The 23,495-nt window shown below is 39.1% G+C and overlaps 1 protein-coding gene across 1 annotated transcript; it reads right to left on the bottom strand.

Annotated features, from left to right (window-relative positions):
- Positions 1–2,761: 2,761 nt before the first annotated feature.
- Positions 2,762–19,839, bottom strand: LOC101171139 (platelet-derived growth factor subunit A-like). The gene is made up of 6 exons (XM_011478243.4): positions 19,133–19,839; positions 18,765–18,861; positions 9,477–9,584; positions 9,149–9,342; positions 3,658–3,784; positions 2,762–3,315 (listed from the first exon to the last, which is right to left on the bottom strand). Exons 1-6 carry the CDS (start codon positions 19,193–19,195, stop codon positions 3,305–3,307), a joined length of 600 nt encoding a protein of 199 aa, XP_011476545.1. The 5' UTR covers positions 19,196–19,839; the 3' UTR covers positions 2,762–3,304.
- Positions 19,840–23,495: the final 3,656 nt, after the last annotated feature.

Here is a 23,495-nt window from a genome sequence, read left to right as displayed (position 1 = left end):
TTCCTTTTTTAAAGATTAGATTTAATATAAAATATAATAAATGCATCCTATTATATCTTTCAGTACCAATTCAAGCACTAGCATGTTATAATAATCACGTTTATATTAAGAAACCAACTTTTTACAGGAATTAAGTCTATTGTTTTGTCATTGTGGCTTCTCTGATCATTACAAAGCATCAATTCATCATTAGCTTCAAAACCACAGTTGTTTTTGACTTTGAAGCTGTTTTTATGTCCAACTGGTGATGAAAGGAAATTCATTATATTTAATAAATCCCATTTTGAATTGCACAAATGTAAAATAATGATGTGATGTGTTTTGTTTTATACGCTTAAAGGGTGTGCAGTGTTATTAACAAAATGTTCTTTGTGCACAAGTAGCTTCAGAGGTTCCAGACAGGAAATATTTAGCTGTTCTACAACTGTTTGGTTCACACAACACAACAAACAACTCCCGTAACCCTTGTCTAGCCTAGGCTCTTTAACATTGGTAGTTGGGTCATCTAGACCCAGTAGACAGTGCGCTGAACCTTTTTTCTTGAATGATTTGTGATCCTCACTGGTGTCCATGGATTCCATGAAATCTTTCCACCTTTATCCACCTTTGTCATGGTAGGGAGAACATGTCAATGTAAGGGTGGGGTCATCTAAGATAGCACAAGGGTTAAGAAAAGTTTCTTGCATTACGACTGCTCCTCCTGGTTTATCTTATGAAAAGAACAGAATTACATTATCTTGAAATTATGACAATTTTAGCTATCTGACAAAAACTCAAATTGAAATTTAAAATTCATTTTTACCCAGGTTATGTAAGGGATTCAGAAAATGTATAGTGTATTTAAACATTTATGTAGCTGTTAAATATATTTAAAAATGCTGTTTTGGGAGATTCAAATTTATGACAAGTCTCTGTTATGCACATAGCAGACAGTAAGAAAAAGCAGTTGGTTAAAAAGCAGCTTTTGTTCTAACAACAAGAAAAACAGAAAGGTCCTGTGATCCATCCACTTCCAGGCAAGCTGTCGGATCAAGTTTCTGTCTTTTGCATCTTTGAAAATGTTGAGACTTTTTTGAAGCTTTTTATTTTTTAAACAGCAACACAAAGCTGAACATGTGTAAGATATACCTTTTGAGGAAATGTGTTACTGTCTCTTAGGAGAACAACACCTGTTGGTCTGGTCAGGGGGAAATCAGTAGTTTTAGCATCACTGGAAGCAGCCCATAAAATTAAGTTAAGAGAACAACCAAATGATAGTTTGTTAATTGTGGTTACCCTACACACAGTCTAACCAAACTGAAGTCAGTATTTGGTTCCGTGGTTGTCTCTATTTTGAGATGAAATTAAATCAACATAATCTAGTTTTTAAGAACAAGTGCACACTGTAAAAACCAACAAGAAGCCAAGGATTTTTTTCTTCACCTGTCAGTTACAAAGTTACACTTGCCCCCCATTTGTACAAAAATTAGAGGTAGACTGTATTAAAGAGACCCTTTTACATTGGAATTAATGAGGATAGTCCTGTTTCAGTAACCAGTCCCCCTAGAGGTTTTTGGAGGAGTGACTTGTCTTCAGTTACTTTCATTTTAAAGAAAGTATCAATACGTAAAGTGGAGAATTTCATCTTGTGTGACACTTCTAATGGTGTGGGGGATATTTTCTTAGCACACCTTGGGCGTTTTAGTACCAACTGAGCATTGTTACACCACAGCTTTCATAAGTATGGTTGTTGACCATGTCCAACCCTTTCTGACCACAGTGTACCTATCTTCTGATGACTATTCCAGCAGGGTAACACGCCATGTCAATACAGTACCAATACAGCACTTTTAGGATGAGGTGTAATGGGAAATTGGCATTATGGATATGCAGCCGACAAATCTGCTGCAACTGTGTGATGATGTCATGTCAATATGGACTAAAGTCTCTGAGGAATGTTTCCAGTACCTTGTTGAATCTATGCCACCAAGGAGTAAGGCAGTTCTAAAAGCCAAAAGGAGATCCAACCTGGTACCTAATAAAGTCGCTGGTGAGTGAGTGTTTATCTTCAAAGACATCAATACACTTGTCGTTGTTTTTTGTTTTCCAAGCAACCCACTGTTGATATCGATTTTGTTTGACCCCTCATTTGAAAAAAAAAAAAAAAAAACTATTTTCCAAAATGTGGGTCCCCAAAAAGTTAAAAACTGATTCTTAGCTTTTAAGATTTCATATAATAGCAATTTACTGCTAGTGCTGGGCCCATATAAATATTTAAAAATGTAAATATTAGTATAAAGTGTTTAAACAATTGCGTAAAATAACATTTAATCCTTGTGCTTTCTTAGATGACCCCACCCTTACATTGACGTGTTATTTCTACCATGACAAAGGTGGATAAAGGTGGAAAGATTTCATGTAATCCATGGACACCAGTGAAGATCACAAATCATTGAAGAAAAAGGTTCAGCGCACTGTCTAGTGGGTCTAGATGACCCCACTCCCAATGTTAAAGTGCTTAGGATAGCACAATTGTTAAAAACAGCCTTTATGCTTGCTTAGACAGTCTCATCATTAAGGGGTTAATGTTTGGTTTTCTTCCACATTGTCCAACTTTATTTAGTTTTCAAATAAAGTCAGAGAACAGAAAAGCAACAACATTTAAGATACTTTTGACCTTGACTGGCTTTTAAATCTAAACATTTTAGTTGTTTTTTTAAACTTGGTAATTGTGTTTTTGATGAGACACTTAGCGCAGAATCGCCTTCATACCATACCATCATTGTTTTTATAAATATTTTATTAGTGTCTCTATCTGCCAAGAGGATCCACCTCCATAAAATATGCAAAAAACATACTGTCAGAATGATAGAAAATGAAAAGTTATTAAAAAAATTATACATGCATTTGTTGGAGTGGAGTACAAAAAATTTAAATCCAAAAAACTGTGTAAAGAAAGGATTTCAGTCAGTTTCTAATCCGAGTCACTGAGTGGTTAATCCTCTGGTGAAGGAACAAGATGCCCATAATGAGTTCGTTGACATCAGAAATCAATGTCAGCTTTGTTTTTATTTCGAAAAGGCGTTTTCCTGTCGTCGAGGAATTGTCAGAGTTTTGGATCCATATCAGAGTCTGTGTATCTGATGCTGTAGTTGAGGTCCACATGAGTCATTTATTCCTCATCAACCTTTTGTCGATCTTGTGCCAACATTCGCTCCATAAAACACTTCACTTGTCACAAGTTAGTAAAGAAGTTCTGTCAGTTATTTCTTGAATCCGGTTTTCAACTTGCTCCTCTTGTGCGTTTGACTCAAGTGTCCTTCCCTCACCTGATACCTATTCAACAGAAGACTGAATTAAAATGACAACCACTCAGCAGGTCCAGGAAACACACAAAGAGGTGTTTGATTGCTATGCATTTAAAGACTGCAGAAATCAAATGTGAGTTTGGAAAAGAAGCTGTAAATCTTCGTGTGGGATTTGTTAGGGGAATGCAGCCTGGGAATGTTACCCTGAGGCACCAAAGACAAAGTGGAAGCAACATAAAGAGCTCAGATCTGTTATCAGTTGTGTCGGTCAACCCTTTTTCAAAAAGGAGAGAGAGGGCCTCAGGAGCAAAAGAAGCCGCAGCCTTTAGTGCACATGTTTGCACTTAAACACACACAACTGCATGCTCACCATTGTCTGTGTCTGTGTTGGAGTTGATGAAAAGTTTGTTTATGCACATGCACTCTACGTGATCCTCCAGCTTCACATGCACCTCCCTCAGCTTTGGCCGCCGCCGTATGTACTCCACCTTTGCCACCTGTCACACAAACAGGACAGAGATTTAGGACAGGAAATCCTAGTAAACGCAGCGAGGATAAAATAAAAGGTCACTTGATATGCCATTGCAAAAGTTGTGAACATCTGGATGTCCAGATGATGGCGTAACTAGTGGTACTTATCTGTGAAGAAAAATGCAAACATCTGCCATCTAAGATAGTGTTTTTTCCCCCAAAAATTGATCAAGAAAACAAGGGTGTTCTAGTAGTTTTTTCTAAAGACATGAAGTTTGCTGTTGAACAGGAACTCTACTTCACTATTACACTTTCTGTAAAGCCATGAGGGTAGCTTGATTCTACCCAGCAATTGCTGGGGTTTACACCCGGGACAGTTTGCTGGTCCATCACCAGAACACATTCACACCTGGGGAAACAATGTGGTCATTAATTAACCTCTGAAGCATAAATTTGGACTTGGAGCACCAAGAGAAGATGTACCTACACAGGGAGAACATGCAAACCACACACAGAAAGGACACAGCCAGGACTCAAACCAGATCTTTCACTCTGTGAAGCAACACTACACCACTGGGGAGCTTTACATAAAAGCGTTTAAGCCAAAATTCAAGTTTTTTAATATATCTTTCCAACTGTTTAATCATACTATTACAAAAAAAATTGAAAAAAACCCACAATTGCTAATAGAAAAGATCCACCATTTGCAATCAGTGATAGAGGCTCTAGGTTGACATCATGAAATTGGCAGCACCACAAGGGGCAAAACCCTAGAAATCAAGTTCAAGTTAATAATATTCATTTCAGAAAGTGAAAATGAGTGTAAAACGACAAAATGAGACAAAATTATATAAACAACAAAAAGGGAATGAGAAGAAGAAAAATATTTTGGCTAAGTGTTTTTCTTGTTACCTCTATGCTTTTTTTTATATTACTTTTATTTGTCTCTAAACGTTTTCCATAATATTCCTTCCTACTTGTTCTAATGATCTGCGTTAATTCATTTTTGTATTTTTTTCTGCCTCTTTGGTTTTCTTTTTAAAGTAGTTTTTATAAAAGGTATTCTTTTTTTTTTACATGCATTTTCAAGTCCTTTTGTAATCCCAGGAAATCAAGATCGAGTCGTATTACTTCTGGGTCAGAAAATAGCTAATGAAAATAACCAAGATTTCATTAAAAAAGGTTCTTTAGTTCGCCAAAGGTAACATATTATCATATATCTGGATGTAGTTTACTCTGAATGTCAGGACTTGCAGGTGAGGACACAAGCACAGGACGCATGCAGGAGATCGTAGACGTAAATAGTTGCTCGAAGCTGAACAACCACAAACAAAGTAAGCAAAACGGTCCCGTGATGAGGACAGGGGAGACACAGGTTAAATACTTTTCAGCGTGATTTGCAACAGATGTAAATAATGACAGAACGTAAAGACCGCGAGAACGAGAATGGCACAAAAACCGGAAACACCAAATCAAAGCCCAGTAAACCCGGAAGTGAAAAAACAAAAGCCTAACCAAACCGCCCTGGCCCCAGTACCTGACACTGAAAGGCTTGAGAAATATGGAAGCGATTTTGTAGCATAATTAAAAATAAAAGTCAAAACCAGAAAAGCTTTTTCATTTTCAAAATGAAACTGCATCAAATGACTCAAAATTTAAATGAAAAATCAATCCTTCAAAATGCTTTTTCATTTTCTTCGTCAACACCGCTTATTCTGTCATTTAATTAAAATGATAATGAAAATGGTATTTGACATTTCATTTTCAAAAGTTTCTCTGGTAAATGTGTAGCAAAATTCATTTAGAAATGTCTAATTTGACAATTAAAATGGATTAACAGAAATGCTTTTTAATTTTCAAAATGTAACCGCATCAAATGACTCAAAATTAAAATGAAAAGTCAATACTTTAAAATGCTTTTTCCTTTTCTACTTTAAAACCACTTTTTCTGTGTCATAATTATAACGAAGATGCAAAGGGGGGATTGCATTTGCGTTTTCACATCCACCCTGCGAACATTAATGCAATATTCAATTCGAAAAAGCATTTCCAGCGGGGAGGCGGGGCGATGACGTCAGTGCTTTAAAATTAATTTCTTGGTGCTAACAAATTTATAATTAAGAGATTACAAAAACTATGTAAGGCCATATAGGATAATATTGAGTCCTTTGTACCAATTACCACCAGAAGCAGAGCATGTCACTACAACCCCCGACAATTCTCTATGACTCTAAGGTTCCATCAGCTATTTTTTTAGAGAGGTCTGCAGTAGCAGATTGAAGAAAAGAAATCTAGACAAAGTCTTCAGGAAATCCAGCTGAGTAATGGACTGACTATAGCCGGCTGTTAGCATTTCAAAGAAAACACCATAGCGTACACAAGGTGGAGCAACATTTTGTAGTCTGTAGCGGCTCATGCATCTGGAAAACCACAAGACACTGAGACTGCAACACCTGTGGTGCCAACTTCTCCTAAAATCAAAAGAAAAAAATATGTATAGCAAAACTCTGAGATACATGCTCTCATCTTGGGATTGATGTTTCTGTAGATACAGATAAGACAATGAAGTTATTATCTTCTGCTCTTTCCTCCTCACATGGACATGAATACTCGGCTTCAGTCTTGCAGTTTTCCCTCTGGCTGCATGTTACTGCAGTTGCAGTCCTGACCCTCCGAATGCTCAATCTCAGCTCATGTGAGTTACTTTATTTTTGATTTCCTCTGTAAGCAGACTGAACAGGTCCTTTCATCTCACACTGAGTTTCAGGATAGCAAAGAACAGAAAAACAAATTCACTTCTTTCTTTCCTCTGTTCTTCCTAAATACAACACCACCCTAAGACCTAGCTTCTTTTTTACTGTACTACTGTTATTACTTTCCATTTCTTCGACACCTGGAAATTCCTTTTCTTCTTTTTTGACAAAGGCTGTCCAGAATCCTTTAACCAACTAAATATATTAGTTGTAGATCTTGTTATACAATGTAATTGAATAATAACTTTATAAACGAAAAATAATAACTAACTAATTTGTGCTATCATTTATGTCATTTTCCAGCCAGACTTCCACCGGTTTGTTGATCAAATCAGTAATAGAACACTGTCCCTTTCACTCATACACACACATCCCTTCACACACATACTGGTTTCAATATCCTGTGTGTACCAATTTTGTCATTAGTTCTAGGGACCAACATTTCCTGAGGTACTAGAACACTGAAAAAGATCAGGTAGCCTCAGCAAATAATTGATTATGACTAGCATCACTATCCCTCACACACACAGACACTCACACACACCGGTCTTGGCTTATCTAACATTGGCAACTTATGACCATGAACGTGATTTAGTTTACTGGTTTATATTGTCTCTGTTCCAGCGATGGAGGAAGCAATTCTGTTTCTAAATGTGTCGCTGCAAGGCTCTCAATCAATATCACAGCCACTCATAATATACATAATTGTCCGACTGAGAAGAGTCGATGATTTGTTAACCCTCCTGTTATGTTCGTTTGTGAGGAGCAGAGATTATGTTCCTGGGTCAATTTGACCCGGTGAAGGTTTTATTAATTAAAATATGTCTGAAACCCAAAAAATCCTAACAAGCAGTGTAAATATTTCATTACTAACTTCATTACTAATTATTCTATCAAAACTTAGTGAAATGGTGTTCCTTACCTCTAACAGGAAGTGGTTCAATTATTAGATAATTCACTCGTTTTTCTTAAAAATATACATGTTCAAACTTTTTTCAAATTTTTCACTACTGTATTACTTTTAAAAGACCACCATATAAAATACAATAGTTTTACATAACATTGAAATATAATCTTAAAATTTTGTTTTACATACATGCACTGTGAACCAGAAAAAAACAAAATCACAATACAACAGACAAGCAATTGCAATATGAAGTTGTGTGTGTGTGTCTGTACATATACACAGCACAAGATTGATCAGTCATCGCATTGTGCTTTGTCCAAATTAATTCTGCACATTTTGCACAGGTCATGCTTGTCTTGACCTGGATCCTGTCTCCGGCTCGACTCCACGCCCCCGGCCGTCCCCCCAAGTCCATCTGAATGAAGCTCGTCTGCTAGACTTTAAATATGTAGTTGTAGAATTAGATAAATCAATTCTTCTCTATGAGTTGTGGTTATCGCCTGTCCGTCCTGGGGGAGGATCCCTCCTTCATGTGGGCACCCCTGAGGTTTCTTCGTTTTTTCCGGAATCCGTCTTTTTTAGGAGTTTTCCCTTACCGCGATTTTATGTTTTACTTTTTCAATAACCTATACAAAGCCCATTGAGACAACTGTTGTTGTGAATTTGGGCTATACAAATAAAATAAAATTAAATTGAATTGAACTGAATTGACATGGTCACATGAGTCACTGCCATCCTAGTGGGCCCTGGCACTGTCTTTATTATGTTTTCTGCAGACAGGTTTGTCTGACGCATATTTGGGGATGAAGACCAATGTACTTCATCCTTCTTTGACATGAATGTCTTGCCTGGAGGAACAGGAATAGCAATTCCCTCATCTGGTTCAAAATCAGTATCATTAGAATCAGAATTTAGCTCAAGATAGTCTTCTTCTGATCATGATCAGTAATGACTTCCAGAGCCTCCTGGACTGTCATCTTTCTGCTTCTGCTGCTCATTTTGTAAAGCTCTGCCTGTGTGATGTTGGAAGGAGAATCTTTTATATGTTTTGTCCCTCCCCTGTTGAGTGTCCGCAGAATGTGGGTTGAGTTTTCCTGCGAGAACATAAATGGTTCCTATCAAAAGTCATAACACCTAGGTACCTGTGTGTGTGTGTGTGTGTGTGGGTGTGTGTGTGTGTGTGTATCTATGTGTGTGATTGGGGTGAAATATGTCTCACAGCTGCAAAGAAAGCAAAACTACTTATAATAAGACATCCTTGTACCTCCAGTTTGACTGCCGGGTCAAATTGACCCGAACAGTATCTATGTGATATATACATGCAGGGGGGGGGGGGGGTTGCAAATATGTGAGATGAACCAAATTCATAATATATGTTGAATACACTAATTAAGGCAAGCAGAAGAAGTTTCATGTGGAAAAAATACTTTTAACTATTTTTCCTAGATGTTCAAACTTTAAAACGGGTCAATTTGACCCGCAACATAACAGGAGGCTTAAATGGCTGTGTGCCCTTTTAGAGTCAAGTTTCTGCAGTTGTTGTTTTAAAATGATAAAGAACTGAAACTTTTGTCAAACAGTCTGCAAAATTATTAGCAATACTCATTCATGTAAATTTACTGAAAGTAATCATAAATAACGGGTCTGACAAATTTACAAACTCATTCAGATAAGACTGAAGCGGGGATCATGAGATACATTTTAGTAACAGATGCAGGGCTCTGCTATACCTTCACTGTACGGTAGTGTTTGCGCGCCACCTGGCATCTCATGTTGCTTGTGTTGCAGCAGCCAGTGCAGCGCTTCACCTCCACACAGGGAGGCCAAATGATGAAGTTGGCTGAAGTGGGATCCACTTGGCTTCTGGGAATCTCATAAATGGTTGTGCGCACTTTGCAAACTGCAGGTAAGGCCTCTTCTACCACTGCAGATGAACAGACAGATAAATCATCAAAACTGGATTATGGAGAGGAAACTGTAACACATATTTCAATATTTTATATGATTTTATTGAGATAATGAGATAGTCCACACAAAAAGTAAGTTTGTGTTGATTACCGGTGCTTCTTCTTTGTCTTGTGTGTGAGTGATTTTTTTTCTGATCAGGAAAACTGTGAGAGAAGTCCTTGTGGAAGCTCTGTTTGGTCTCCTCGATCACCTCGTTCTCTGTAGAGAGTCATAACAAAAAGCTAAAAGCGTTAGCACCACAGGTGCTTATGTGTCTCAAACACTCATACTCTGAGGAGTCCACGATCTTCAAGTAACAATGTAGTTTCAGCTGCAATTTTCTTGAGTGAAAGTTGTGAATTTTGCCTCTCATTACAAATTTTATTTGTCAAAATAATTCATAGAGATAAAAATTACAGCAATGATATCTTTGTTGGTCAGAATATATTACACATCATGAATTTGAGTTTAAAAGAAAACAGAAATGTGAAAAAACCTGAAATGTTATCATCAGTTAAATGAACAAAACTACTTACCAACTGCATCCTGATCACAAAAAAAAAAATCTGATTACTTTGACTCAGCTATGGTGGTTACATTTGTCAGAAGAATCCAGGCTTTTCTCCAAATGAGAAAAGAAAACTTAAGCTTAAAACTAAACTGATGTCACGCGAAGTTATGGTGTCAAGAGGTTGTTCTGAAGTCATGCCTTAGTCACATGCACCCGTAAATGCACTGTACAGGTACAGGTGCTGCAGGTTTTTGGATTGTCCAGGCCCATGGAGGGTCATGGACAGGTGTGTCTGAATCCTAGGAGCACAGGTGAGTCTTACTGCCTTGTGGCTTGTGCAGCCACCTTGAGGGACGTCATACAAATGGCGTGTAACTTTGTTGAGGATGTGGTAAGTCTATTGTGAAGTATTTGCAAGGACTTTGAAACTTACATGGACCTATGACGTATGGGTGATGCTGTACGCTTTACGCAGCACTCTAGTATTAGTGAGGTGTGCTGGCCCCTAACTGAGTGCGCTGGGTGTGCAGGTGATACGCAAATGTCTGTTGGATGCCTATAGGAAACTACATTTTGATTGTCTAATTTCCTCATTTCTAACAGTCAGGCTGCACCCACGGGGCATGCACTTATCACTTGAAGAACATTAACAGGCTCCCTGCACAGTGTGCAGGGTTGGGAGGGGGGGGTTAAAAAAATAAAAAATCCATACAACATGCTTGTGTTTCACCTACTTAACTCTTACTGACCCTTATGTTGTGTAAGTGTCACCCGCTGCTTGCCCATAGTAAAAATGTGCCTGAGCATTTTCACTCTACGGGCCAACCGAGCACTCTACAATCTTTGTGTGGGCCACTTGCCGGCCTTGTACAGGTTTGCCCATTTTTTTGCCCACAGACAGCCAGTATCAACACATAAGGGCAGTTGTAACTAAGGAATGGGATAGTGGTCGTCAGCTAAAAAAAATGAGTGCTTTGTTAAGTCAGTGTTCTGAAGTTGTTAAGGCAAAACATTTGTGAACTTCTTTTGCCAAGCCTCGACAGGGAATTAATGTGAATGTTTTGTTGCTTTGTCATCTAATATTACTTATCTGAACAGATGGATGATGACCTAAATTCTTTTTTTAGTTAAAAGAGGAGCAGAGAACTGATCGTAAACCAGAGCACTGGAGTTCGGATGAGCTTTTACACGTGTCCTAACAAACTTAACAATCCAAAACAATAAACTTTTGTTTGGAATATCCTAGTGTAAAAGCATTCTATAATAAACTCTGAACCTTATCATCTCACATACAATCTCAACACAGTGGACACTGCACCCCCAAATGACCTTTGTGACCCCAAATAGTTTTTTGTCAATTCAATTAGTTATGGTTTGTCACTGGTGGTTCAGCCTAGAAAGTGATCTTTCTTAAGTTTTCCTTCATGATCATGTGTATCATGTAAGAATGTATTTTAAATCAGCTGTATTTTTGTTTGTTTTTTAATGTATGAATACATATGATCCCAGCAGATCCATAAAATATATTTGAGTTGTGCATAAAGCATTTGTGATCCTAAATTAGAAAAAATCAAGTCCATGAGGTATTATGAGATAAATTTAAACAATTCATATTTTGATGTGTAAAAAATGAAAGTGGGGACATTTCAGGAGGAGTCTGTAATCCTGTATTTTGATATATAATGGTGCTGAGCTTGTCCTGCATGCCTGTACATAAAATGTGCTGATAAAACATCAAAGTGCACCTCTGATATCTCCCTCTTTCCATCTGTTCATCTATCTCTCACGTCCTGTCACGTAGGAATTTGAGCATGAATTATACATAACAACACAGCAGCCTTCCTGCGGACCCTTCTCTCAAACAAATAATAGGCAGCATGACAACAGTATAATGAAGAGAGTCACTTGACCCCCACCGAGCCAGGGAGCTTGTCACACTCCTCATTTGCATTTCAATGATGCCAGGATTAATGATGGCACCGCTCTGCTCAGCAGACTTGAAAAAAATAAAAAAAAAGAATCAGCTGTGCCTCACAGGCTGGAGGATTTTCAGAGCTGCATTAAGAGAATGGCTGAAATTTGAAGGGCTCCAGATGCAGGCACCCGGTTTGTGTCTGTCAAATTTCCTCAATCCTTCTTCACTAACTTAGCTTCAGTGCTGATTTGGTGATGAAGATTGGCTGTAGAATACATTGGCCACAGAAATCGGTTAATTAATTTGGAAAAAATGAATGACTAAAAAAACAAACATTGTACGCCTGATCAATAATTTTAAACAGAGTTCACTGTGCGGGTTTGAAGCTAAGGTCACACCGCCACCGGCAAAGCACGTTCAAACGACCACTTATAATGAAAAGTCTATGTAAACCCAAGTAAACACATATTTTGAGCTGCCGAAATCAAAACTCTTGCATTCACACATAGCTATGGATATTTTTTTTAATTACAAAATGCACGTCCATTAACTCGTCTTCTAAGTTAAACCAGGTTGAACTTTGACCAATCAGGGATATGTACTTAGTAGTAATGTATGAAAGATGTCCCCCTTTAAGTAATGGAAGTACCAACAGCTTGAAAATTGATCATGGAGGAGGAATAATTATTGCAGTTTGTGCCCGGTAAGAATTATGACACCAATCTTCCACATATTTTCTATATGCTATAGACAGAGAGACAGACATACAGACAGAGCTGTGAAAGAAAAAGAAAAAGCCGGAGCTAGATTCGTGAGATTTGCAATATTTCAACATTTGGCACCAAGCCTCTTCCAACTGTTGGTGGCAGACATGCACTAGTAAATAGTAGAAAAAGAAGAGGAGGCCCCTCCCTGCTTGTCTAATGTGAGCACCATTTGCTAAATGCATGTCACATGCCCAGTGTGAACGTAGCTTTTGAAGAACTTGAGCAACATATGACGAGGCCTATCTATAGAGCAGAGGTGGCCAAACTTTCGTGGGCTACTACCGCGTGAGGGTCCTGTACAGCTGTTCTTAGCTCTGCACCTTGCAGGTGCAAGTTTTTATAGGGATCTGCTGTAGCCCCTCCTTCCAGTTTGGGGGTTACTGCCCTGAGTGCTCCAATTACCAAAGGTACCACTGTCACCATCACCTTCTAAGGTTTTTTCCAGCTCTTTTTCCAGTTTGTGGTATTTCTCCAGTTTCTCATGCTCCTTCTTCTTGAAGTTACCACTGCTTGGTACTGTCACATCCACCACACCAGCTTTCCTCTGTTCTTTATCCACCACTACTGTCTGGTTGGTTCCCCATCCTGTCAACTGTATCTGAAAGTCCCACGGGATCCTTGCTCTCTCATTCTCTACCAGTTACGGAGTTGACTTTGGGGTTTCCACTCCATATTCTGCACACATGTTCCGGTTCACATTATATATATGCTGCTGCCAGACTGTAAACTATATATATACTGTATATTTCGAGCAATCAAATTAGCAAATAAAGTAGCGTTTAAGAAAACAAGACATCTGCAATCATCCTGGGAAAAAAAAGAATCTGAAACACAAAAGGGCAGGCCGTTTAAATCAAATGTATTTTCTTAATGCTATAGACAGACAGACATACAGACAGACAGACAATTTTTTTATTTGATTGTCTGTCTTAGACATTAAATTGTTTTATATCTTTAAAAAATCATGATCTTTGGCCAATTTTGGCTCAGCTGGACTTTGTAATAATGCGTTGACATAATCACTGTTTTTGTGCTTTTTTTAAGCCAACCACAGCTTTGACTTAAGATACCACTTAAGGTACCAGTCTGACCTTCCGTTTCCTGGTCCTCCAGGAGGCCCTAAGCTGCCTTTCATCTCATTGTTCCTAGTTCTAGACTCAGAGACAAAAGTAAGGGGTCTTCCCAAAAGGTCTTACCAGTTCGTTTTGTTTATATATATTCCTTTTTACATACAGTACATGGTAATTTTTTTTATGGCCCCATTTTCCCTTCTGAGAGAAAGGGGCATGACTTTGGACACCTGTTTTCAACTCTGCAGAGCAGCTGAATGATCCTGGAACTGCAAAGCCCCAGCAGATCCATCAGGGGAGGCAATTCACACCGAAGACGGAGCTACACACCATCAGCAGAGAGACAAAGACAACGGAGTGGTATGCAGGTATTGTGGCAGAACTCACAAGAGGTGCAAACCAAAATGTCTAGCATTTGGGAAGAAATTAAAAAGTGTAATAAGAACAGCCACTTTGAGGCTAAGTGCAAAGCCTGCACTGACACACAAGAAAACTGTGTACCATGTAACAGAATGTGAAACTGAGCTAGAGGATATTTTTGTGTTGATATGAGGTATAAAGGGAAAATGTGAATCCTATAAGCTCAAACAAAGCAAAAGACACGGAACTGTTGCAGGCATACTCTGAGACAAGGAGATGGTCAGATTTAAAATAGATTGCAGAGCCACATGTAGCATCTTACTACTGTAGTTAAACTGCTAAACAAAGATGTAAAACTTGATGAAACAAACTCTTTGTCAGTGATGTACAATGGTAGCAAAGTGAAGCCACTGGGCAAGTGTAAAGTGACGTTGAGAAACCCTAGAAACCAAAAACTGTACCAGTTAGAGTTCTGGGGGGTAGACAAAGATTGCACTGTACCACCTATTGGTAAAAGAGCCAGCTATGAAGCTGAGAATAGGACGATGGACATTCAAGCATATTAAAACAGATTTTGCAGATGTGTTCACAGGAAACATGGAAGTGAACAAGTGTGTGAAGCCAGTGCACATATAAAGCGATGAGCCCCTGTCGCCATGATGAAATCGCTACGGGAGGAGCTACAGGATTTGGAGCACATAGGTATTATCACCCTAGCTGACTGTAGCACTGATTGAATCAGTAGAATGGTGGTTGTGCAAAAACAGAGCAGTAAACCCAGAGTTTGCATTGATCCAAAGCCTTTAAACAATGCCCTTAAACGGAGTCACTTTCCATTGGCAACTATTGCGGATGTACTTCCAGACATGTCTAAGGTCAAAGTCTTCACATTCTGTGACTTTAGAAATGGATTTTGGCATGTCATGCTGGCAGGGGAGTCGAGTTACCTGATTACCTTTGCTACTCCATTTGGGCGCTATAGGTGGCCCATGGGTCCAGCACCTGAGGCTTTCCAGAGGAAACTGACCCTAGCTCTAGATAGACTACCAGGCCTGTACATTATTGCTGATGATATGTTCATTACAGATCAAGGTGAAAACCAAGCAGCAGCCATCCAAGACCATGACGCAAAATTGAGACAATTTCTGGAATGACATATTGAGCAGAACATTTCTTCCAGAATGTGCACACCATTGTGGCATTGGGTTTAAAGGAGACCGTGGGGTCATTCCTTCTTCACTCCAGAAAGACATCACCAGGCTGCTACACTCATCTCATCTTGTGTTTAGAAGGATGCCAGAGGAAGGCCAGGAAATGGGTGCTCTGGATTGGCATGAGCGACCACATAAAGACACATTTAGCTCATTGTGATATCTGCAGGTCAGTGGATGACAAACAACAGAAGGAAACAATGCGCCCACAGGAGATACCAAACAGACCTTGGGCCAAAGTGGGAGTTGACTTATTTCAGTTAGACAGCGAAGATTACCATTTAACAGTTGACTATTACTCCAACTATTGGGAAATAGACCAAATCTAGCACAGACCCTAAATCTAGCACAGTGATAAAAAAAAAAAAAAAAAAAAAAAAAAAATTATACTAAAGGCACATTTTGCTAGCAATGGCATTCCCAACACAGTAGTCTCAGACAATGGACTTTAGTATTCTTCCAAAGAGTTCTAGAGATTCAGCCAATGGTGGAAATTTGAACACAAACATCATCCCCAGGTTTCCCACAGAGTAACGGCAAAGTGAAGTCTGTTGTTAAGACGGCTAAGAGACTGTTGCACAAAGCCAAAGGACAAGATCCTTATCTTGCACCTTTATATCATCGCAATGCATCAGGCTGCTGAGTTGCCACGCAAGGACATTGCTTTCAGTCAAACCCAATTTTCTCAGGCCCAAAGTGCTTCAAGCCGAGGAGGCACTGCTTAACAATCAACGTCGTCAGTGTGCTTACTACAACCGATCAGCCAAGGACCTCAGTCCTTTAAAATACCTGTCAACTCCAAGTCCTGTGAGGTTGAAATAAAGTTGGGTGCAGTGCTTAGGAGAAACGAGTGGCACCTCAGGAGTTCTCACAATGTACCACCGACAGTATCCACAGTCATAATGACTGTTGAACCACAGGGTGCCAAAGCAAAGTCAGTACAAGCTCAACAACCCCTGAGAAGCCAATGACAAGAAGTGGTAGGGTCATTCACAAGCCACTGCGCTACAAAGACTTTGTCCCCTGAACAGAAAAATGGGAGGAGGAGTAAAATAAAAATAAAAGTTCTGAAATGTTAAAACACTTGTTTTTGTAACTTTTGAATTGCGCCACGGTAAACTGGTTTAGTTGTTTCAGATATTATATGTTGTGATTATTTTTTATTTACATTGACATATATGTGAGTTTCAGTAAAGCACTACACAAAAGAGAATAAGCTTTCCAAAAAAGAGAAAAGATGTAACAATATGGTATGTTGTTTGTTTGGAGTAAACGGATCTGCCGCTAGAGGGCGATAATGCTTTGTCATTACTTGTAAAGACCAGCGTGTGAGACTTGTGAGTGACAACTCCATGCCAGAGGTTTAAATAAAGATCGACCCAGTTGGGTCAGACAGTGGCGGTTTTTGATAAGGGCGATGTGGGCGGTCGCCCAGGGCGGCACTTCATAGGGGGCGGCATTTGCCGTGCCCGATGCTGTACTACTGTATTCAAAGAGGCTACTATATTCATAGAGGAAGATTTGCGCTTTTAATTTGAAATTGCTTCAGCTGCCGACACATAACACTTTTAGTTTGACACATCAGACTCTTAAGAATGTCTTCATCCTATTTCCTCTTCACACTTATGGTGCAAAAAAAAAAAAAAAAGATGAAATAACTCAGAGTGAAACAACATAAAACAGGCACATGAAAAGGAATTAGGCAGAACAAACACCCGTGCTCAACCCCATTTTCAACAAAAGCAGGCAATGGGGATTATTTCCCATAATTCTTTGCTCCGACACAGCAGACCCGACGCACACGTGACCACCGCCCTCTGCTGCAAGATGCTTGCGGCCACACCTCTTTGCGGTAGTCTTTGGAACATAAGTCAAAAAACTCGAGAGGGGAACGCAACTCGCCCGTGGCTGGCTGAATCACACTAACAGGTGATTGGGAGAATTTTCTATTTGACAATCAACTCTGGGCCGCAGCTGTGCCTCCCGTCATAGAGACGGAGCCGCGTGTGTCAGAGGGAAGGGGAGGGGGAGGGATTGTTACGGGGGGGAGAAGGGAGGAAGCACCCAGGCGCAGAGAGCGAGAGGAGGCAGGAGGTTGCAGGGGAACGGGGGCTTTACAAAACTAAGGACACAAAACCAAAACCACTGCAGACGGCAGGCTAGAAACACTAAACACTCGAAACGGGGAGAGCAGACTAACATACTAACTAACATACTATGGACCAGCCCAGGAGGAAGGGAATGACAAGACTTAAATACATACAGACAACCGAGACACAGGTGAACACAATCAGGAAGGATGGGGAACCAAAGTAAAACTCACAACAAAAACGAAACAGGAAACCCTACAAAATAAAACAAGAAGTTAAACTCAAAACATGCCAGAACAAAAAGGAAACAAACCACAAGGGCAAAGAAACAGAAACTGTAACAGGGGTGCTGGGTGCAGACCATTTTTTATGGATTGAGTTTTTTTGGAGGATTTCTACTGTTGGTGTTGCACAAATTTAGGGAAATGCCAAATATTTTTGGAGTAATCCCACTGATGAATTCTATGATTTAGTCTTTTATGTTTTACAAGACATAAACATATTAATCACAATAATTTTTTTTTAGATCTAATCCCTCTGATATGTTTCACAAAGACTCACTCAGGACGTCACACATTAAGAAATTATTGCTAAAAATGAAGCAGGTGTCTAGCTTTAAAAAAAAATGCTCTAAAGAATGATAAAAGAGCAAAAAAAAAAAAAAAAAAAATGGAAATATTTGAATTGTAATTTCTTATTAATATTTCCAGGCTTTCTTTGTTTTATTCTGCAGCATGTTCATATTTGTATAATTTTAACAGAATATATTTCTATGGAGAGCAAAATATAACAAGTTATTTAGGGTTTAAGTGTTCCTGTTTTTATGCATATTTATGTTAAAAAAGTTCAGTTTAAAAGGTTTAAAAGTTTAGCTTTAGTGTGTTCAGTAAATGTTTATCTTCTTCGGCCCAAAACCTTAAGCGTGTGTGACTGAGTTTGACCCCCCTGTAATACGAGTCTAGAAAGTGCATGCATTTTTTTATGTAAAATTGCTAAAAAGAAGATAGGGAACACAACAGGATGTTGTCAAATTTTGTATGGGGGCGGGGGGGGGGGGGGGGGGGCGCCTGTGGGGTTACTCGCCCAGGGAGTAAGTTAGTGTAGAACCGCCACTGGGGTCAGAGCTACAAAGCTGGATCTTTTCTGTGTGAATAATTTAATTAAATAAATTACTGTTTATTTTCCTAAACTTCAACATCTCCTTCTCTTTCTTTGGACTTTGACAGTTAAAAGTGCAATCTATTGACAAGATAATGAATGCGAATCTGGTATTTATTAGCATCGTATGAATATGCGTTCATGTTAAATCCTTCTTGGAAATGTCACTTTATGTAAAAACGAATTGGCAAATCCTTACAGTCATTTAGCAACCCACAAGCTACTGCAGAAAATAAATCTTGGAGCCGCCCCTGCTTGTCTTCGTAAAACCTTTGGGATCACAGAACCAGTGGGGATGCGACAGTGCAGTGCTTTACCTACGGAGTTTATCTCTATCAACCGCTGGAGGTCGCTGATGCTTCGGATCTCGCTGCGGGACAGTCGCTCCAGCAGCTCCTCAGGGAGGGGGTACTTCTGTGTGAGAAAAGCTGCATGGTTCAATATGAAAAAAGTTGCGCTCACTGGTGCGAAAATGGTATGAATATCAATTATGCAATCATAGTTCGTGATTTAAAAGCTTCTCAATAAACTCCGAATGAACGTGAGCATAATTACGCAGACTAGACTTAAGATATTTGCCATGGGCTACAGATCCCTGCTCTAAAATAACTAACTTTAGCGTAAACGTGAATCTGTCAGTAAGTTGTAGAGATGATCAGTCATTAATTTTCGTGGCTCATCTCACCTCGGCAGCGGTTCGTAACAGGCATAGACAGCCGGCGAGGAGGTGATAGACCACGGGTCTCATCTCCTCTCAGATCCGCTGCAGAGGCAGCAGGACAGGGCAAAAGTCCACGCAAGGAGCCTGGATCTCGCTCCTTGTTCCCGAGGGCATTGAAGCATACCTCGAGGTGATGGTCAAAATCCAGAACTTCAGTTAATGAGTCTTGGGAAGCTTCAGAAAAATCCCTTTGAAGCAAAAGTAAAAATGACGTGGGATCGTCTTTTGCGCACAAAGTCACTCCATTAAAAAAAAAGAAAACAAAGATGGAACAATATATCCAGTAAATAGGGATTTAGGAAAAAATAAACAAGTCTCGGTTGTCCAGTGTTATTAGTTATCTAAACCACAAAAAAGTAAGCTGAAGAGGATGTCCAGCCTTTCTTTTTGTTTGCATCAGAAGAGCAGGTATTGAGAAAGTCTCTGAGAAACTTGACTGTGTTGTCCATATGCGCAAAAAAATTACAAAAATCAAAACGCGAATATCTGTTTTCCCTCGCCTCCTGAAGCTGTTGATGAGGTATTATGTCTTCCTTTAATTTCAGTTCCAAAAATGTTGCAGTTAAGCGAATGCAAAGAGAGTAGGGGGAAAACGAATCTGCAGAGCAGAGAAATCGTCACCTCCCTGTGGTCTCCGGAGTGAATTAAGTTAGGACGCCTCCAGTCACAGGATATAGCCGCGCGCGTCCTCGCTGCGCTCAACTTCAGGCGCTCTTTGCGTAAACCTGGTCATTGCAGCAATATTGACCCGAGTTTTACTTCCACGATAAAAACAAAATAAAACACTGTTTTAGAATCACAAACACTCCTTTGATCACAGGTTTGAATTAAGGAATTAATAGCAACGTTATGTATTCTCAGATTTTTGCATTTAATCCTCTTCATCTTAATCTACAGGGAATTTGGATCATGATCATTCACTTGGATCAGATACGTAATCCACTGAGGTAATGAAAACGGATTTGTTTTACTTCTCTGTGAATAAATCAGCAGTGGAATCTGAAAATCCAGCCTCCACGCGTTCAGACCTGCACGTACACATTTGTGCTACTTTTGACTGCCTCTTCATCCTATGCAGAAACACAACGGTTTAGTCTAAGAAACTGCATTTAAAATCCATAGTTCAAAATACACCTAACTGGGTAGGGACAAACTTTTTTTTCTGGGTTATTTTAACTCAGGAAAAAAAAACAATTATTGGGTTTAAATGAAACCCCTATAACCCGATGATTGATCTAAATAGTGACCAATAACCCCACAGGAATAATCTCAGTGTTGGGTTGAAGATATAACTGTGTTTTAGGAGAGAAGACAGTGGTAATAGAAAAGAAATATAAGTGAAGAACCTTATATGATGGAAGGCAAAGGAAGCCAATATTTTTCTGACAGGTGAATTTCATCAAAACAACCCCTCAAACCTAAATGGATGTGACCAGTTAGTTCCAACAGACACTCAAATCAAGAAAAATGCACTTATTCAAACACAAACAGAACTGGAAAATCGTAGGGGAATTGGATCAGAACCAACTTGGCCCATCCTCTGACACTGTCTCTTCCTCTTGGCAGTTACTTCTTGTTGAACTCTCTATGTATTCAAGTAGTTCTTTAAACCAATTTTTTCATCCCCACCAGTGTTTTGAGTTTGTGTACCATTAGATTAAGTGTGACAGAAGGAGAGGAGAAAGATCTTCTTTAAAAACGTTTTTTTGCATTTTCTAATGTTTTATAGTTAACTAAATAGTTTAACATCCACATGGTATAAGTTAAAAAACAAATCAGAGATGTATTGAAGCATGTAGTTTTTTTAATAGATCATTTAGTCTTTAAGATTATTTAATCTGAAAAAATGGGATTTTGGTGTTTTCTTGAGACATTTTTCTCATGACATTTATAAAGAAATGTAAGCCTAAAATTGCCTTTCTGCATATAAATTGTTGTGAATTAAGATCTGATTAAGAAAATGCTGTCTGGAAAAGACTTGAGTTGTGACAAATTATATATTGGGCATGCCACAAGCTTCTTGCTCTGCTCCTGTCAAGAGTTGGCGGTGTAGGACTCAAAAATGCAGGAGACCAGGCTTATTGTGGAAAACTTGGATATTTAATAAATAAACAGGACAAAACCCATTGAGCGACTAAAAGGTGACACAACAGAGCAGATGATCGGAAAACCAGACACTTCAATAGGCTGAGGGCAATTAAATGAAATGACTGTGTGGACAGTACCTGGAAACAGTGTGACTGACAGGGCAACTCAGAACATGACCAAAGACAACATAAAAACAACAACATCATTAAAACAAAGAACCCCTACAACTCCATTCTGATGCAACCACTTGTAGATGACTAGATCCATGTAAGTCTTTGTTTTCCTTGTCTGAGCTGGAATCTGGCTAAAAATGTATAGCTGGATGGCTCCGATATTGCCCGGTAATGTTAGGTTGGGGTTGTGATGGGGCTGTAGTGGGAGAGAGTGTAAACAAAGGGATGATTGAGGGGATATCAGCGCACGGTTAATTCCATACCAACAGTCCCACCCACAACCCAGAGATTAATTTTTGCATTTTATGAATGTTTAGAAAACTGGACAAATCAAAGTAATCCCAAAAGCTGTACATGTTGTGTTTTTACTATGGCAGATACAGTTCACATAGTTTATCTAAAAAACATGTACCATTTTTTGAATTTTTTAAAATGTCACACAAATGTAATTTCGTTATTTTAAAAATCGAGGGACATTTGTACAACTCTTTTCTATTTCTGCTCCTTCTTAAGGCTGCAAAATACCAATACATGGGGCTTTGAGAATGGGGTCAGACTAATATTTCATAAGATGAAATCAGGCTAACCTTTGCTTTCTTGCTGGAGGCATGGTGTAAAGAAAACACAGTAAGCAGGATGACAGATATATTTGAACTGGAAATAGGAGTGTTTCAGAAACAAATGAAATCAATGTTAATCCATATGAGAATAGAACAGGTAGGGCATATGGGGGCTATCCCTTCAATTATTCAACACTGCACCCCCCACCTTTTTTAAACTCTTTATTTCCTTTCCAGTTCTGCGTCAGTCAAAGTGACTGTAATTAATAAAACCATTTAAAAAAATGTCATAAGGGATTTCACTGACATACTCAAACTGAGACCATTTTTGAAAATCTGCCAAAACCAGGTGCACTTAAGCATGAATGTTTGGTCAGCAGCCAACAAGGGACTTACCCTAGATTATTGTCTAAAGCATGTTGGCATTTACCTATAATACCACCCAGTGCTACACGCCAGTTTGTCAGAGAACACAAAACTTTGGGGGAGAATGTTTTATTTAGGTCTGTCTAGGAGAGCGGTCTTTGTGCAGGAAGTGCTGGAGTTCCCATCGCTCTGAATCACGTTTACTGAGTAAACTGAGGAGATGTCTGGAAGCGCATGACGCTGCATGCGTGTGCAGATAGCGTGCTCAGCCCTGCATCTCACATAAAAGTATTAGTGGTTAATGATGTGACAGAAAAGCATCTCATTCATTTAATCCTTTCATTGATGGGCTGATGAGCTAGTTGAAAAGGCAGCTTTCACTGAAAGCTTTGGATGTCTGAAATATGAATCAAACCCAAACTCTAACATACTGCCTGCAGAACTGTGTGAAATTTAAAAACAAGTTTTTTGTTGTGTTGAAAATAAAAACACGTCAAGCACTGTCTGTACAGACTGGCTGCCGTCTCTGTATCCCCCGAGAACAGAGGTCTGTGACATGTGTGGCTCCAGAGTCACATGTGGGTCTTTTACTCATCCATTATGGTTCTCTGGTGAAAGTAAAATCAAATGTTTTAATTTCAAAAAGTAACCTAAAGTAAAAAAAAGTCAGTAAGGAGCACAATAAGAAGTAAAAAGGTAAAGTAAACTAACTTAAACTTTATTCAACTTATTCACGACCGTAAAACACAAGTCAAACTAAAATATTTTGACCATTGTTTGTGCATGTACCACAGAAAATCAATTGGAGGTCAAGTAACATCAAGTAAAGGATAACCGGTGGTGTCCGTTATCAGAAATTAATGATCGACGCGGAAGCCTGAAGCTTGTTATTTTTTTGGTTTAAATCATTTATTCACAAAAAGTAAACTATTAGATACGTGGTCATGGTAACAGCTGAGCCGGCATCGACCTGGACTGCAGCGACAAAGAAAAGTGATACATATGCTGATCGCCACGATAGGTTGAACAAAACATTAGTACAGAGAGAAAGTTCACCTCTTGTTTTTGTCCAGATGATGAAACAGAAGTTTGTTTAAAGAAGCCAGCGCAGTGATAAACATTTGGGCGTTACCAGTATAC

Source organism: Oryzias latipes, chromosome 1, assembly GCF_053564925.1.
Source record: "Oryzias latipes strain Hd-rR chromosome 1, Olatipes_Hd-rR_3.1".
In the NCBI taxonomy this organism is placed as follows: Eukaryota; Metazoa; Chordata; class Actinopteri; order Beloniformes; family Adrianichthyidae; genus Oryzias; species Oryzias latipes.
This window is presented reverse-complemented; position numbering and strand designations above follow the sequence as displayed.

Bases quoted from the DNA above. Each gene is read 5' to 3' on its own strand.
- LOC101171139 (XM_011478243.4), bottom strand. From the start codon at position 19,195: ATGAGACCCGTGGTCTATCACCTCCTCGCCGGCTGTCTATGCCTGTTA. The intron at 18,862-19,132 runs GTGAGATGAGCC...TTTCTCACACAG, and splicing joins TGTTACGAACCGCTGCCGAG to AAGTACCCCCTCCCTGAGGA. The intron at 9,343-9,476 runs GTAATCAACACA...GTTCATCTGCAG, and splicing joins AAGACAAAGAAGAAGCACCG to TGGTAGAAGAGGCCTTACCT.